This window comes from Salmo trutta, chromosome 32 (genome assembly GCF_901001165.1).
Source record: "Salmo trutta chromosome 32, fSalTru1.1, whole genome shotgun sequence".
In the NCBI taxonomy this organism is placed as follows: Eukaryota; Metazoa; Chordata; class Actinopteri; order Salmoniformes; family Salmonidae; genus Salmo; species Salmo trutta.
The window spans coordinates 2,327,297-2,344,422 of record NC_042988.1 but is presented as its reverse complement, the minus strand read 5'-3'; the positions used below and the strand labels follow the sequence as shown (position 1 = coordinate 2,344,422).

The 17,126-nt window shown below is 43.0% G+C and overlaps 1 protein-coding gene across 1 annotated transcript in view; it reads right to left on the bottom strand.

The window, feature by feature from the left end:
* Positions 1 to 3,169: 3,169 nt before the first annotated feature.
* ap2a1 (adaptor related protein complex 2 subunit alpha 1) overlaps positions 3,170 to 17,126 on the bottom strand; it is a 61,646-nt gene continuing 47,689 nt past the window's right edge. Inside the window, exons 12-22 of the mRNA XM_029727035.1 lie at positions 16,073 to 16,224; positions 15,901 to 15,910; positions 14,329 to 14,483; positions 13,160 to 13,231; positions 11,060 to 11,142; positions 10,302 to 10,391; positions 8,498 to 8,621; positions 8,174 to 8,290; positions 7,965 to 8,034; positions 7,718 to 7,852; positions 3,170 to 5,578 (exon numbers count right to left, since the gene is read on the bottom strand). Coding sequence (XP_029582895.1) covers positions 5,501 to 5,578; positions 7,718 to 7,852; positions 7,965 to 8,034; positions 8,174 to 8,290; positions 8,498 to 8,621; positions 10,302 to 10,391; positions 11,060 to 11,142; positions 13,160 to 13,231; positions 14,329 to 14,483; positions 15,901 to 15,910; positions 16,073 to 16,224 — 1,086 coding nt within the window. The 3' untranslated portion in view covers positions 3,170 to 5,500. The remainder of the gene's footprint in view (positions 5,579 to 7,717; positions 7,853 to 7,964; positions 8,035 to 8,173; positions 8,291 to 8,497; positions 8,622 to 10,301; positions 10,392 to 11,059; positions 11,143 to 13,159; positions 13,232 to 14,328; positions 14,484 to 15,900; positions 15,911 to 16,072; positions 16,225 to 17,126) is intronic.

The window sequence follows — 17,126 nt, the reverse complement described above, 5'->3', positions numbered from 1 at the left end:
TGTGCAGACTCAGGACAACTGAGCTTTGGAGGAATATGCAGATTTAAAGAGGAGTCTGTAATTTCCTTTCTAATGATCATGATCTTTTCCTCAAAGAAGTTCATTAATTTATCACTGCTGAAGTGAAAGCCATCCTCTCTTGGGGAATGCTGCTTTTTAGTTAGCTTTGCGACAGTATCAAAATTAAATGCTGGATTGTTCTTATTTTCCTCAATTAAGTTGGAAAAATAGGATGATCGAGCAGCAGTGAGGGCTCTTCGATACTGTCTTTCCAAGCTAGTCGGAAGACTTCCAGTTTTGTGTGGCGCCATTTCCGTTCCCATTTTCTGGAAGCTTGCTTCAGAGCTCGGGTATTTTCTGTATACCAGGGAGCTAGTTTCTTATGACAAACGTTTTTTGTTTTTAGGCGTGCGACTGCATCTAGGGTATTGCGCAAGGTTAAATTGAGTTCCTCAGTTAGGTGGTTAACTGATTTCTGTACTTTGACGTCCTTGGGTAGGTGGAGGGAGTCTGGAAGGGCATCTAGGAATCTTTGGGCTGTCTGAGAATTTATAGCATGACTTTTGATGATCCTTGGTTTGGGTCTGAGCAGATTATTTGTTGCGATTGCAAACGTAATAAAATGGTGGTCCGATAGTCCAGGATTATGAGGAAAAACATTAAGATCCACAACATTTATTCCATGGGACAAACTAGGTCCAGAGTATGACTGTGGCAGTGAGTAGGTCCGGAGACAAAACCCACTGAGTCGATGATGGCTCCGAAAGCCTTTTGGAGTGGGTCTGTGGACTTTTCCATGTGAATATTAGTCACCAAAAATTAGAATATTATCTGCCATGACTACAAGGTCTGACAGGAATTCAGGGAACTCCGTGAGGAATGCTGTATATGGCCCAGGAGGCCTGTAAACAGTAGCGATAAAAAGTGATTGAGTAGGCTGCATAGATTTCATGACTAGAAGCTCAAAAGACGAAAACGGTTTTTTTTTTTTGGTAAATTGTAATTTGCTATCATAAATGTTAGCAACACCTCCTTCTTTGCGGGATACGCGGGGGATATGGTCACTAGTGTAACCAGGAGGTGAGGCCTCATTTAACACAGTAAATTCATCAGGCTTAAGCCATGTTTCAGTCAGGCCAATCACATCAAGATTATGATCAGTGATTAGTTCATTGACTATAACTGCCTTGGAAGTGAGGGATCTAACATTAAATAGCCCTATTTTGAGATGTGAGGTATCACTATCTCTTTCAATAATGGCAGGAATGAAGGGGGAGGGAAAGTGACCTATACCCAAACACATTATTCACCTGTTCCCGATGTCCATTGTTGTGCTGATCACATCTATTTTTTCCACTCCGGACGCTTTATCTTTATTCCAGTGAGATGGCTAAGGCGACCACCGCCATGTTTAGTTTTGCCCAACCTAAGTCGAGGTCAATTTGTCAGATCTAATGGTGGGAGGCTTCGGCGTCTCAGACCCCGTAACGGGAGGAGTAGAGACCAGAGAAGGCTCGGCCTCTGACTCCGACTCGCTGCTTAATGGGGAGAACCGGTTGAAAGTTTCTGTCGGCTGAATGAGCGACACCGGTTGAGCATTCCTACAGCATTTCCCTCCAGAAGCCATGAAGAAAGTTGTCCGGCTGCGGGGACTGTGCGAGGGGATTTATACTACTATCTGTACTTACTGGTGGCACAGACGCTGTTTTGTCCTTTCCCACACTGAAATTACCCTTGCCTAACGATTTCGTCTGAAGCTGGGCTTGCAGCACAGCTATCCTCGCCGTAAGGCGATCGTTCTCCTGTATATTATGAGTACAGCGACTGCAATTAGAAGGCATCATGTTAATGTTACTACTTAGCTTCGGCTGGTGGAGGTCCTGACGAACCACGTCCAGATAAAGCGTCCGGAGTGGAAAAAATAGATGTGATCAGCACAACAATGGACATCGGGAACAGGTGAATAATGTGTTTGGGTATAGGTCACTTTCCCTCCCCCTCTGACCTTTTCATAGAGGTGGATGTAATACCAAATCAGGAGTTCCTTTCTGATTAATCAGGAAAAATCACATCTCATCTCACACTAGAAGACAAAAATGTAATTTATATGTGGATCGAGGGTCGGTTTCCCAAACACATCCCCATTGATCATGTTTTTTAGTCAAGGACTAGGATTAATCTGGGTCCAGGAAAAAGGCTCTATTATGTCGAGATGACAGTGAGTATGGAATCTGTTATCTTTGCATACTTGAGCTGCGTTTACACAGGCAGCCGAATTCTGAATTCGGCAAAATATCCGATCGGTCAAAATACCAATAATTGGGCTGTCTGTGTAAACGCTGCCTAAATGATCTGTAAAGGCCCACTGTGACATACTCCCTTTCATCACTGCTTTAAAGTAATCTTCAACCATTAGGTTGAAGGTACAGGTTGGTAACATGCAGTGTTTGGGAAGCTACTCTGAAAATATAGTTTACCAAGCTACCAATTACTTCACACTGGAAGATAAGCTACACTAATGCTACCCTCAATAAAAATATAGTTTACTTGACTAAAGTTACTTTGGATGTAGTGAACTACTTCTTCAAACTACTTAATGAAAAAGCATCATATGCAAATCCAATATGTCAGACTACAAATCGCAAGAACAGTTCACTTTGGGGTCATATGTTAACAATGTGTTATTTAGCCAATTAAACAAACAGTTTCAAGTGAGAGTTTGGCAAGTCTGATGCCGAAAAAAATAACTTATTGCCTACTTCACCCACATTTTATTTTAGCAAAATCAGAAGTGTCTAGTTCCAGTAATTAGCTACACCGCTACATGGCAAACAAGTTAAAACACTACCTAGATTTGAATTTAGTTCAACTACCACCAAGCTACCGGAATATATAATTAAAGTACTAGCTGAACGACAACAGGATCTTTATTTAATATTCAATGTTTATTCAATTATTCAAATTCCATCTACTACTTAGTCAATGTGATGAGTTCTTATTGATAGGACTATGCGATACATCCAACTACGGTTCTGGAGAGCTGCTGTGTGTACAGGCTTTTGGACGTGGAACTGTGGTGCGCTTTGGAAAGAATTTCCTCTTGACGGACATCATAATCACCATCACGCACAAACACACACTTTCCCATCAAGAAAAAGAAAGCCAGTGGTAGAGTATATGGCATAGTTTTACTTTCACATTATTCAGTACAGAGTAAATCTTAAATCTAACACAGGTATCTCACAGGTTTAACACCGATACACGGGGCTGCATTAGCTAGCGGATACTGCATAGACGTGCACACACACACACACACAATGATTCTACAGTTTCCACTACAATGATCAGACTGTGCCACCAATGCTGCATGGGTTAGACGTATAAGTGACTCCTGTTGAAACTAATATGACCATGTCTCAAAGATAATTTAGGATATTTTTATCACGTGGTACACCGACACACACACACGCGATACCCACCTCTGATGACTCGATCCCGGTAGTTGTGATTGACAGTTGGTCTTTTGAGTTCTCTCCTCCTCCCTCATCTCTAAGAATGGACATGTGGGTGCGTATGTCTGAAATGTGCGTTTACAGATAAGTGCTGTCCAGTGTCTTTGTGGTTGGTTGTGTTTTCAAAGATTAGAATCAATCTATTTGCAGATTGCAATCTTCTCCCAGGTAATACCATAAGGTAAGTATTTGTGACGTGTGTGTGTGTGCACAAGCCTGTGCGTGTTTAGAGATCAAGTTCTGAGGTACTCCTCTTTTTTTCAGTCAATCCCGGTATCAAGCAGCACTCTACTCTCCAATCCCATCCCTCTTTTCAACACGGAAAAATGAAAAATAACGAATACTAGGCCTCTGCTCTGCCGCTTCACTCTTCATGTGAACACGGACTGGCCCACTGCCCTCTAACTCCTTCCAACTATCACCTGACCTCCCCATCAATGGGGCTTGCTCAATGCTGACTTATGCAGGACATAAACATTTCATAAGCCATCGTAAAACACCCCATGTCAGCTCTCAACCAATGTTCCCTAACCTCAAGTGTCAAAAAACATTGCTAATCTGAAATAAACAGTTTCCACGACATCTTATAATTCCTTATGTTGTCATACTTACGGTGGTGGTAAGTAGGATTTATGACAGGTTTAAGTCAAGTATCCACCTTATCGCTGTCTGATTAACACTGTAAACAAGACCAGCTACCCTGCTACTCTTCTTCCATCTCGCTCTCCTTTTAGCTGACCCCTCTATCCTATTCGCAGGGTACACACTGCTGGCCCTACTTTCTCACACTACCTTTCACATACACACACACAACAGAAGCAACACAACATTACATCATTAAAGTAACATACAAAAACGTCAATAACTCCACTACTAATAAAAGGAAAGATGAGACAATAAAAAAAAAGAAACAAAGGGGTAATTCATATTCCACGAACAGGTACAGAATCATTTGAGTTTATATATAAAGTATGGTTACAAGCCAGAAAGATGGGGTAAGTGTGAGGGGGGTGGTGTGTTTATGTGTTTGAGGGGTATTGATGGACTGAGGTCTCTTGGAACCACCTAAAGTGCACTGGCCATTTCCACTGGAATAAAGAGGGAACTGTAGACTTGGGAATGTGCCGGAATTCTTTTATGGAATATTATATCTCAGGGATTATACTGAGAGGCCCTTGGGATGTATGGGGGGGGGGGGGGGGGGGGGGGTCTGGGACAGCAGAGGGTGGAGAAGAGATGGGGTTGGGGTGAAGGTGGGGGTTTAGAGTGTCGTTTTGGACCTTTACACAGAAGAGTCCCATTTCCTTAGTGATTTAGTTTTACCGGACCCTATTCAGATACTTTACACAGACACTTAAGCATGTACAAATATACACATGTATGTGCCTACATGTGAGAGTATCTGGGTGTGTATTACACATGAATGCGCCCGCGTGTGTGTGTGTGTGTATGTAGAACTGGTCCTCCCATGCAACTCCCAGGAATAGTCTAAGGTTGCAATGTCGAGGAATCGATGCACAGAATTTTCCACCCTCCCCATGCATCACACACGCCCCAAGTGCATGAGCCCCCGGGGCTTAAATAGACAGGACGGAGAAAAACAGGACACACACACACCAGCACGATTCTGAAACACACACAGTCATACACTTACGTTCACAGGTAAACAGAAAAAAAACAAGAATTGTAGCGCCGATGATAATAAACAGTAATAATAATAAGAATCGGAATTATAATCCTGACAATAATAATAAATGTCAATGATAGGGCAGTCGTGTAAGTGGCAACGGCTGCTTTTTTTTCCCTTATGTAGGTATTTTTCCTTCTGGTTGATTCTTTGTTCTTGGCAACCTCAGGATCGGGGAGTGGGAGGGAATGAAGTGGGTGGGGTGAGGGGAGTTGAAACGCTGGTCTCGGTGTGTTGGGTGTCTAGAGCATGATGATGATGATGGCCTGGGTCGCGTTGGGTGGGTTCTAGACTCAGGGTTTTAGAACTGTTCTGCCAGGAGGTCACAGACGCGCTGGGAGACAGTGTCCTTGCTGCTGCGCAGAGTCAGCCGGTACATCTGACAGAGAGAACAGACACAGATTTAACATGGGTAAACGTAAACACACACACACACACACGCACCCTTAAACATGAATTAACATACAGGGTGGTCAGTAAAGTTCAAACCACATAATATATATATACAGTGCCTTCAGAAAGCATTCATAACCCTTGACTTACTCCACATTTTGTTGTGTTACAGCCTGAATTCAAAATTGATTAAATATTGTTTTTTCAAACCTATCTACACACAATACCCCATAATGAAGTTGTATTTTTTTTTTTTAATGTTTGCAAATTGATAGAAAATGAAATCTCTCACTTATATAAGTATTCACACCCCTTTGCTATGACACTCCAAATTGAGCTCAGGTCCATTAAATTTCCTTTGATCATCCTTGATGTCACTACAACTTGGTTGGAGTCCACCTGTGGCCAACTCAGTTTGGACATGATTTAGAAAGAAACACTCTATACAAGGTCCCACAGTTGACAGTGCATGTCAGAACATAAACTATACCATGAAGTCCAAGGAACTGTCCGTAGATCTCCGAGACTGTGATGAGGTATATATCTGGGGAAAGGGTATACAACTATTTCTAGGGTGTTGAAAGTTTGCAAGAGCAGTGGGAAATGTAAAAAAATATTGAACTACCCAGACTCTGCCTGAGCTGGCCGTCCGACCAAACTGAGCAGCTGGGCAAGGGAGGTGACCAAGAACCCAATGACCAATCTGAAAGAACTACAGAGTTCCTTAGCTGAGATGGGAGAACCTGACAGAAGGACAACGGTCTCTACAGCACTACACCAATCTGGGCTTTATAGGAGTGGCCAGAAGGAAGCCACTCCTAAGAAAAAGACACATGACAGCACACCTGCAGTTTGCAAAAAGGCACTTGAAATACTCAAGAGCATGAGGCAAAAGATGATTCTGATGAGACAAAAATGTATCTCTTTGGCTTGAATGGAAAGCGTTATGTCTGGAGAAAACCAGGCACAGCTCGTCACCCGTCTAACATCATCTCTACCGTTGAAGCATGATGGTGGCAGCATCATGCTATGCGGAAGCATTTCAGCAGCATGGACTGGGAGACTGGTAAGGATAGATGGAACAATGAATGGCGCCAAATACAGGCAAATCCTTGATGAGAACCTGCTTCAATAGTGCAAAAGATTTTAGATCGGGGCGAAGATTTACGTTCCAACAGGACAATGACCCTAAGCATTCAGAGAAAGCAACGCTGGAATGGCTTCAGAACAAGAATGTGAAAGTCCTTGAGTGGCCCAACCAAAGCCTAGACTTGAATCCTATTGAAAAGCTGTGGAAAGACTTGAAGATTTCTGTTCACCGCAGCTCCCATTTAATTTAAGAGCTTGAGAAAATCTGCAAGAAAGAATGGGAGAAAATCCCCAAATCCTGATGTAAAAAGCTGATGACATACCCAAGACGACTCAAAGCTGTAATTGCTGCCAAAAGTGCTACTATAAAGTATAGACTCAGGGGTGTGAATACTTATGTAAATTAGATATTTCTGTATAATTTTTTTTATTTTTATTACTTTATGGGGCATTGTGTGTGTATATGGGTAAAAAATATATATTTAATCCATTTTGAATTCAGGCTGTAACAATAAAATGTGGGATAAGTCAAGGGGTATGAATACTTTCTGAAGGCACTGTATATATTGTATCTAAAAGTTTAACACGAGACGAGGGTAGAATGGAGTTACACTGAAGACACATTATCAACCTGGAGTCTAACACTGCGCACACAGAGAGAGAGAGAGAAACAGAGAGATAGATAGAGAGAATGAGGAGATTCAAGTGTTAAATTTTGGGGTGTCAGTGAGAAAGTGCGGAAGAATCAATGTGGAGGGAAAAGTGATTGAGAAAGTGTAAAAAGGGTGTGAAAGAGAGAAGAGGAAGAAAGAGAGCGAAAGAGAACAGGGCCAGTTGTGTGTTACCTGCTCGCCAGGCTTGATTTGCAGCAGCACACAGAAAGACACAGACAGCAGTGAGTGATGCAATGAGAGCAGCACAGAGAAGGACAGACGGACTCTGTGTGTGTATATGCATGTACATTTGTGTGTGTGTGTATGCATGTACATTTGTGTGTGTGTGTGTGTGTGTGTAGTGTGTGTTCGCGCGTGCGTACCTGGGCCTGCGCATTGGGTTCCAGTCTCAGCAGGCAGCCGACCTGTTGGGCCTTGGTCTGGATGACTCCGGCACACACATAGTTCTCTGGGTTAGGATCCACATTCTCCAACAGGGCTGTCCCCAGGCCCAGCAACTAGAGACAAGAGACAGGGGGGAGTAGGATGTGGTAGACATTCAGCAGGAAAGGGAATTAAACGAATATGCCTCAAGTGTGTGTGTGTGTGTGTGTGTGTGTGTGTGTCTACCTTGGCCTTGAGCACTTCTGTGTCCATGCCATGGCTGGCCTTGAAGATCTTTTGTGCTTCTTGCTGGGGCCTGAAAAGAGAAGAAAAGTCAGAAACACACCCTACACACACACACACACACACACACACACACACACACACACACACACACACACACACACACACAACCCCTTTACATGCTGGCACCCTACACACACAATCTCACTCACTGGCTGAGTTGTTTCCAGCGCTGGAAGAAGTCTGCGGCGGCCATCTCTGTGGGTTGGAAGAACTTGTTGATGGTGACAGGCAGCTTGAGAGAGATGTTCTGCAGGGCTCCCCCATACCTGAGAGGAACACACACACACACACACACACACACACACACACACACATACAAACAACTTTATAAACTGAAGACGACAAAACAAAATGTGTGTGTGTATATGTTTGGGATACTACTGATCTTGCGTGCGTGATTGCGAGGTGTTTGTATTGTACGTCCTGTGTAATAATCTGGGTGCGCGCGCGTGTGTGTGTGTGTGTGTGTATACCTGAACTTGATGTTGAGCAGCGGAGCATCAATAAAGTCAGTCAGACACTCGATGTTGATGACCTGCTGCACCTGTGCTCCTCCCTCCACTAGGGGTTCCACTGTTTTGGTCTGCACGTTGAGCTGTGGGAAAGCCAGTCAAGGAGCCAGGACTAGAGATCACACGGGGGACTGCATATTGAATATAGCTATGCGTGTTAAATACATGCAAGTATAGCCTGCAACCCAAGGGACACACATAGTAGTGTGGCACAGTATACTAGAACATGAACAACGGTTCAGTACTAGAATATGTTACTTTACTGGTTAAAGAGACAGCTTATTTTATAAAAAGGTGCGCTACTTCTATGCAAATGTTGATCAGCACAATAAAATAAGTCCCAAATGTAAGGGAAACAGATTGTTTATCATCTGTAGCCTCATGAAATCAGCCGAAACAAACTCGACAACTCAATGCATGCACACACACTCATATCGAATACGCATTCCCCTGTATTGTGAATATGCTACATCACGATTTACCCAGTTTATTAATCGAGATTTACCATTCAAATAAATGATTACCATTATGTTGATATGTAGTTAGATTGGGAAAAACAAAGTCACATTTATTGTATGATTGTGTAATTGATTCATTAAAGGGGAACGAAAACACTTAGTTAAGCCAATCAATGAGATCCACTAATACTAAACATCTGCATTTAACATGGAAACATCTCTATTGTTAGGATTTTGACATTGAACAACGTTTATTAGAGGTATGGGTAGGCCTAGGGCTGTGGCAGTCATGACATTTTGTCAGACGGTGATGGTCAAGCAAAGAACTGCCAGTCTCATGGTAATTGACACCTTTAGCACCAAAAATCTCAAATTTGGACTCATCAGACCAATGGACAGATTTCCACCGGTCTAATGTTCATTGCTCGTGTTTCTTGGCCCAAGCAAGTCTCTTCTTCTTATTGGTGTCCTTTAGTAGTGGTTTCTTTGCAGCAATTCGACCATGAAGGCCTGATTCACACAGTCTCCTCTGAACAGTTGATGTTGAGATGTGTCTGTTACTTGAACTCTGTGAAGCATTTATTTGGGCTGCAATTTCAGAGAGGTAGTTAATTCTAATGAAGTTATCCTCTACATTTTCCAGATTGACTGACATTCATGTCTTAAAGTAATGATGGACTGTCATTTGTCTTTGCTTATTTGAGCTGTTCTTGCCATAATATGGACTTGGTCTTTTACCAAATAGGGCTATCTTTGGTATCCCACCCCTACCATGTCACAACACAACTGATTGGCTCAAAAGCATTAAGGAAAGAAATTCCTCAAATTAACTTTTTACAAGGCACACCTGTTAATTGAAACGCATTCCAGGTGACTACCTCGTAAAGCTGGCCAGTAAATTCAGGAATTCCTGCCAGTGATGCAACAAATATGCCAATATGGCGATTTACAGTTACAGTTAGCTGGTGTTCTAAAGCCTATTGTTTCCATTCCCCTTTAATGCATACATGTCTATGAAAAATGTTGACGTAAAAAAATAAAAATGTAATGACATTGATCTTAAAATGTGTCCTAATACTGAACAGAGCAGTAGCAGAGTTTATCTGTCTGCTAATATGCCTTCTTTTTTAGCTGTGGTATCATTTTGGTATTGAGTATTGTGATGGTATCGCGTATTGTGATACTAAACCTGGTATCAGTATCTAAGTCAAAATTCTGCTATCGTGACAACATTAACACATAGTGTGCAAGATAGGGGTGTGTGTGTGTGTGTGTGTGTGTGTGTGCGAACAGTAATTGAAGGATATGAGACTGCAGCTCCCCTGGGCAGCTGACTGTGGTGCTAAAGCTGACAAACTGCACCGAGGTCTTATTGCCATAGAACAGATACATCCTCCCTAGAAAAAACAAAACACACACACGTTAGAAGATATGTCAAGTTGACACATTTAGGTGACATTTCCAAAATAACACATACATGTTCAAATGCATTATGTATTGTTATGTATATTCCCTTATTCAGGCTATAATGCAGCATTACACACCAACTCATTCCAGTTCATAATGCATTATAATTCATAATTCTTCATACCTACAGTACAACATGTATGGATATAGTCGGTAACTCACCCATCCCATCAGTAAAAGCACTCTACACACACAGTAGCCAAGTTATGCATTATGCTCGCTCACCCAGCATCGAATGCATTATAGAAACTGAAGCGTACCTTACCACTGAATAAAACATTCTGTATACTAAAATGGACATGACAAAGCTAGGATGTGAACACAAATACTAAATGACGCCATCTATTACATTCTGTGCACGCTCAGGCGTACTTACCAAAGCTATAGAATAGTACAGACATTAGTTCAATAAGGTTACAGCATATAGGCTAATGTGTTTCACATGAGACTGATCTGCATGAAAAGGGTTAATAACTCAAGGGAAGAATCCTAACTTGAAACCCACACACAATGCAATCTCCCAGAACTCACATCAAATGTGACAAAGGTGACTTAGGATTCAAGCATCACCCCGCATTGTCTAGTAGCCCAAACTCACCCAGGTTCTGCCGGTACTCAGACTTGATGCCGATCTGAAGCAGCTGGTTCTCAAACAACACACCGTTGTTCTTACACACAAATCTGACAGGAGAGAGAGAGGGAGAAAGTGAGTGTGAGTGCGTGAGGGAGCGAGAATGAAAGTGTTCGGATTTATCATCATGTATCATTAGCCGTTTATAAAATGTCAATCATGTGGTGGTCCATACACTACCTATAGGTTACTGGAACTCTTCAGTCATGCCATCCTATCGCAATATCAATTCACTTTGCAGGCAAACATATACAGTTGAAGTTAGAAGTTTACATACACCTTAGCCAAATACATTTAAACTCAGTTTTTCACAATTCCTGACATTTAATTCTAGTAAAAATTCCCTGTCTTAGGTCAGTTAGGATCACCACTTAATTTTAAGAATGTGAAATGTCAGAATAATAGTAGAGAGAATGATTTATTTCAGCTTGTATTTCTTTCATCACATTCCCAGTGGGTCAGAAGTTTACATACACTCAATTAGTATTTGGTAGCATTGCCTTTAAATTGTTTAACTTGGGTCAAACGTTTTGGGTAGCCTTCCACAAGCTTCCCAACAATAAGTTGGGTGAATTTTGGCCCATTCCTCCTGACAGAGCTGGTGTAACTGAGTCAGGTTTGTAGGCCTCCTTGCTCGCACACGCTTTTTCAGATCTGCTCACACATTTTCTACAGGATTGAGGTCAGGGCTTTGTGATGGCCACTCCAATAGCTTGACTTTGTTGTCCTTAAGCCATTTTGCCACAACTTTGGAAGTATGCTTGGGGTCATTGTCCATTTGGAAGACCCATTTGCGTCCAAGCTTTAACTTCCTGACTGATGTCTTGAGATGTTGCTTCAATATATCCACATCATTTTCCTGCCTCATGAAGCCATCTATTTTGTGAAGTGCACCAGTCCCTCCTGCAGCAAAGCACCCCCACAACATGATGCTGCCACCCCCGTGCCTCACGGTTGGGATGGTGTTCTTCGACTTGCAAGCCTCCCCCTTTCTCCTCCAAACATAACGATGGTCATTATAGTCAAACAGTTCCATTTTTGTTTCATCAGACCAGAGGACATTTTTCCAAAAAGTACAATCTTTGTCTCCATGTGCAGTTGCAAACCATAGTCTGGCTTTTTTATGGCGGTTTTGGAGCAGTGGCTTCTTCCTTTCTGAGCGGTCTTTCAGGTTATGTCGATATAGGACTCGTTTTACTGTGGATATAGATACTTTTGTACCCGTTACCTCCAGCATCTTCACAAGGTCCTTTGCTGTTGTTCTGGGATTGATTTGCACTTTTCGCACCAAAGTACGTTCATCTCTAGGAGACAGAACGAGTCTCCTTCCTGAGCGGTATGACGGCTGCGTGGTCCCATGGTGTTTATACTTGCGTACTATTGTTTGTACAGATGAACGTGGTACCTTCAGGCATTTGGAAATTGCTCCCAAGGATGAACCAGACTTGTGGAGGTATACACATTTTTTTCTGAGGTCTTGGCTGATTTCTTTTGATTTCCCCATTATGTCAAGCAAAGAGGCACTGAGTTTGAAGGTAGGCCTTGAAATACATCCACAGGTACACCTCCAATTGGCTCAAACTATGTCAATTAGCTTATCAGAAGCTTCTAAAGCCATGACATCATTTTCTGGAATTTTCCAAGCTGTTTAAAGGCACAGTCAACTTGGTGTATGTAAACTTCTGACCCACTGAAATTATGATACAGTGAATAATCTGTCTGTAAACAATTGTTGGAAAAATTACTTGTGTCATGCACAAAGTAGATGTCCTAACCGACTTGCCAAAACTATAGTTTAACAAGAAATGTGTGGAGTGGTTGAAAGGTTGGAGTCATTAAAACCAATTTAAGTGTATGTTAACTTCCGACTTCAATTGTAGATGTATCTTACCACACGTGAATGACTTAACATAAGATGTCATTGACATCTACACAGTTTATGTTTTGTGTCAATCCAGTAGGTTGTTAGATACCTTTGCTCAAGAGTGATAGAACCAAAAACAAGGTAGCCCCGCCGGAAAGAGAGAGATAGGGAGAGAGGAGGAGCGAGCGAGCTAAAGCTCTTACTTGTTGAGAAGCTCGTCTGACTCGGGCAGAGGAGGGGCAGGATCCTCAGAGGCCGCAGAAGGGGGAGCAGAGCTGAGAGGAGGAAGGAGGGATGGAGAAAGGATGAATAAGGAAAGGTGGATGAGAGCACCAACAGAAAAGACGGGGGGTGTGAGAGAATGTAAAATGTGTTTGAAGGGGACAAAATGAATTACAGACAGAAAAAGGAATAAAGAGAGAGGGAGGAAGAGAGAGACGGTGAGTGTGTTGAGGGAGACCCAAAGCAGTAAGGCATGACAAACAAAATGGAGGAGGAAGAAGAAAAAAAGCAGAGGTGGGTTAGTATGAGCACTTAGATCCAATTTACCAAAACTGACAGCATTAACATAAACAATGAGAAGTATTTTGCTGGTACATGTGGTACATGTGGTACATGTATGTTTGAAGAAACACACAGCATAGGTAGGCTACAATAACATAATCCAACAACCCCACATGCAATAGAGGGTGTGTGTGTCCATGTGACTAGTCTAAGGTTGAAATGCCCGTGCAGCCTCCCTAAATAGCTTTAGTTTAGATAAGAATGACAGTGTTCATGTGTGTTTGGGTGCAACATGACAGTCAGCCATCTTATTACTGGCCCCTTACTCCGAGTCACCAGGACCCTCCACCAATGGGGAGTCAGAGGCCTCGGGAGCGTGAAGAGCGCTGCCAATGTCCAATCACAATCGAAGACAAGAGACACACATTGGCGGTCCAAGCGCGCGCGCGCACACACACACACGCACGCACGCACGCACGCACGCAAAAACAGAGTGGGAAATAGAAAAAGGGAAGGAGAGAAAGTAAGAAAAGAGAAAGACAGTCACATACACAGCAAGATAAAAAGAGAACAGACAAGATTACACATATAAGACACAGAAGAAACAAGAAGAATGACTGATAGAAAGACCAAGACAGAGGACCCGCACATATCACAGACTGCAAGCACCACAATAATAAACAACAAAGCTCATTTTCAAGAGCTAGCTTCATATTCAACCACAGTGCATCTGGATAACTAAGAAACATAACCACACCACAAACATCAAGTTGCCACTAATATAAGGTCAGTTTTGAACTTCTCCCCCATGGAGGAGGGGGGGGGGGGGGATCTATGGGAGTCTTCTAGTCACAGGGTGAACATTCACCTCAGGAAGCCGTCGTCATTCACGCCGGCAGAGGAGGCAGCAGGCCCTGCCTCTGAAAACACATCAACCAATAGGCTGCCTGCACTGGGAGCGGCCCCACTAACGGGAGCGGCCGAACGAAGGCCAAGCAGATCCGCTGAAGGGGATGGGGTGGACTGGAAGACAAAGAGAAAGATGGAGAGAGAGAGAGAGAGCGTGAACATTGAATTTGGCCTTACTGCTATTAGCCCATAGAAACACATTGAATAACAGATTAATGCATAAAAAAAACTAAAAACATAAAAAAGGAAGCTTGTTTAAAAGTGTCTGTCTTGTATGTGAGAGATAGGTGGACACCTGCTTGTCGAACATCTCATTCCAAAATCATCGGCATTAATATGGAGTTGGTCCCCCCTTTGCTACAGCCTCCAGTCTTCTGGGAAGGCTTTCCACTAGATGTTGGAATATTGCTGCGAGGACTTGCTTCCATTCAACCACAAACGCATTAGTGAGGTCGGGCACTGATGTTGGGCGATTCGGCCTGGCTCGCAGTTGGTGTTCCAATTCATCCCAAAGGTGTTTGATGGGGTTGAAGTCAGGGCTCTCTGTAGGCCTGTCAAATTCTTCCACACCGATCCCAACAAACTATTTATGTATGGACCTTGCTTTGTGCACGGGGGTACTGTCATGCTGAAACAGGAAAGGGCCTTGCCCAAACTGTTGCCACAAAGTTGGAAGCACAGAATCATCTAGAATGTTAATGTATGCTGTAGCGTTAAGATTTCCCTTCACTGGAACTAAGGGGCCTAGCCTGAAACATGAAAAACAGCCCAGAACATTAGTCCACCTCCAACAAACTTTACAGTTGGCACTATACAGTCCGGCAGGTAGCGTTCTACTGGCATCCGCCAAACCCAGATGGTGAAGCCTGATTCATCACTCCAGAGAATGTGTTTCCACTGCTCCAGAGTCCAATGGAGCAGATTTTTACACAACTCCAGCCGACGCTTGGCATTGCACACGATGATCTTAGGTTTGTGTGCGGTTGCTCGGCCATGGAAACCCATTTCATGAAGCTCCCGACGAACAGTTATTGTGCTGACGTTGCTTCTAGAGGCAGTTTGGAACCCGGAAGTGAGTGTTGCAACCGAGGGCCAACGATTTGTTAACATTTTTTGGGACGAACTGACTTGGAAAGATGGCATCCTATGCCGGTGCCACGTTGAAAGTCACGGAGCTCTTCAGTAAGGCCATTCTACTGCCAATGTGTGTCTATGGAGATTGCATGGCTGTGTGCTCGATTTTATACACCTGTCAGCAAAGGGTGTGGCTGAAATAGCCGAATCCACTAATTTGAAGGGGTGTCCACATACTTTTCTATATATAGTGTATAAGAAAGATCAGGATTTAGTTTTTATTTATTTTGACCCATATTTAAGTCTCATCTTTCCGTAGAGTGGTTCGGACGCTACAGACATATTCAGGGTGTCTCATGGTCTGACAAACACCGCTGTAGCTTGGCCACCTTCCACTGCAGAAGGCCGCCATTGGCGGATGCAGTGGATTGAGACGCAGCCCATGCAAAAAACAGACGGCTTTTGATCTGGATTTTTTTTAACGCTAATTAGATTTCCAGAGGGTGCGCGGACATCGACTCTAGGGGTTTAATGCACTTTTTTTGTAGAGAATAGGTGCCATTTGGGATGTAGATACAGTATATTGAATTGGATGCTCACAGCGTTAGAGGCTGCGATGGCAGCGTCGCCCCCCCCTGTCCCCTCCACCGTTGAGCTCTCCTCTCTCCTTGCCGTCCTCCAGCTCTACCGACACGGCACCCGGACCCTTCTTCTTCTTCAGCTTGGCCAAGATGGATGACTCCCTCTCTGGGAAGGGAGGCATCTCCTCCAGCACAGTAGCCTGAAGAGGGGGAAGGAGGGAGAAGAAGAGGGGAAGGAGAGAAAGGGAGAGAGAGGGGGAAGGAGAGACAACATTGTTTGACCAGGCAAGTAAATAAACAAGGCTAATGGTAGCTGTTATTATGTGGTTACAGTTATGACAATGTGATTAAACCAGTCACAGTTATGGTTTACATTTGGAACACAACCACAGCTGAACACCGCAAGGTTATATTGTTGCTGCTCTGTGGCCTGCAGTCAAATCGTAATGTATTCTACAGCGCCTTCAGAAAGTATTCATAACCTTTGACTTTCTCCACATTTTGTTGTGTTACAGCAACATTTTTACAAAATTAATTAAAAGTGAAAAGCTGAAATAACTTGAGTCAATAAGTATTCATCCCTTTTGTTATGGCAAGCCTAATTAAGTTCAGGAGTAAAAATGTGCTTAACGAGTCACATAATAAATTGCAAGGACTCACTCTGTGTGCAATAATTGTGTTTAGCAAGATTTTTTGAATGACTACCTCATCTCTGTAACCCACGCAATTATCTCCAAGGTCCCTCAGTCGAGCAGTGAATTTCAAACCCAGATTCAACCACAAAGACGAGGGAGGTTTTCCAATACCTCGCAAAGTAGAGCACCTAATTGGTATAACTTTAAAAAGCAGGCATTAAATAAATGCATTCTGTTTGCAACAATGCACTAAAATAATACCGCAAAAAATGTGGCAAACCCATAAACTTTTTATACAGAATACAAAGTGTTTTTTGGGGGGGCAAATCCAATACAACACATTACGGAGTACCACTCCATATTTTCAGGGATAGTAGTGGCTGCATCATGTCATGGGTATGCTTGTAATCATTAAGAACCGCAGAGTTTTTCAGGATTAAAAAAGAAACGTAATGGAGCTAAGCACA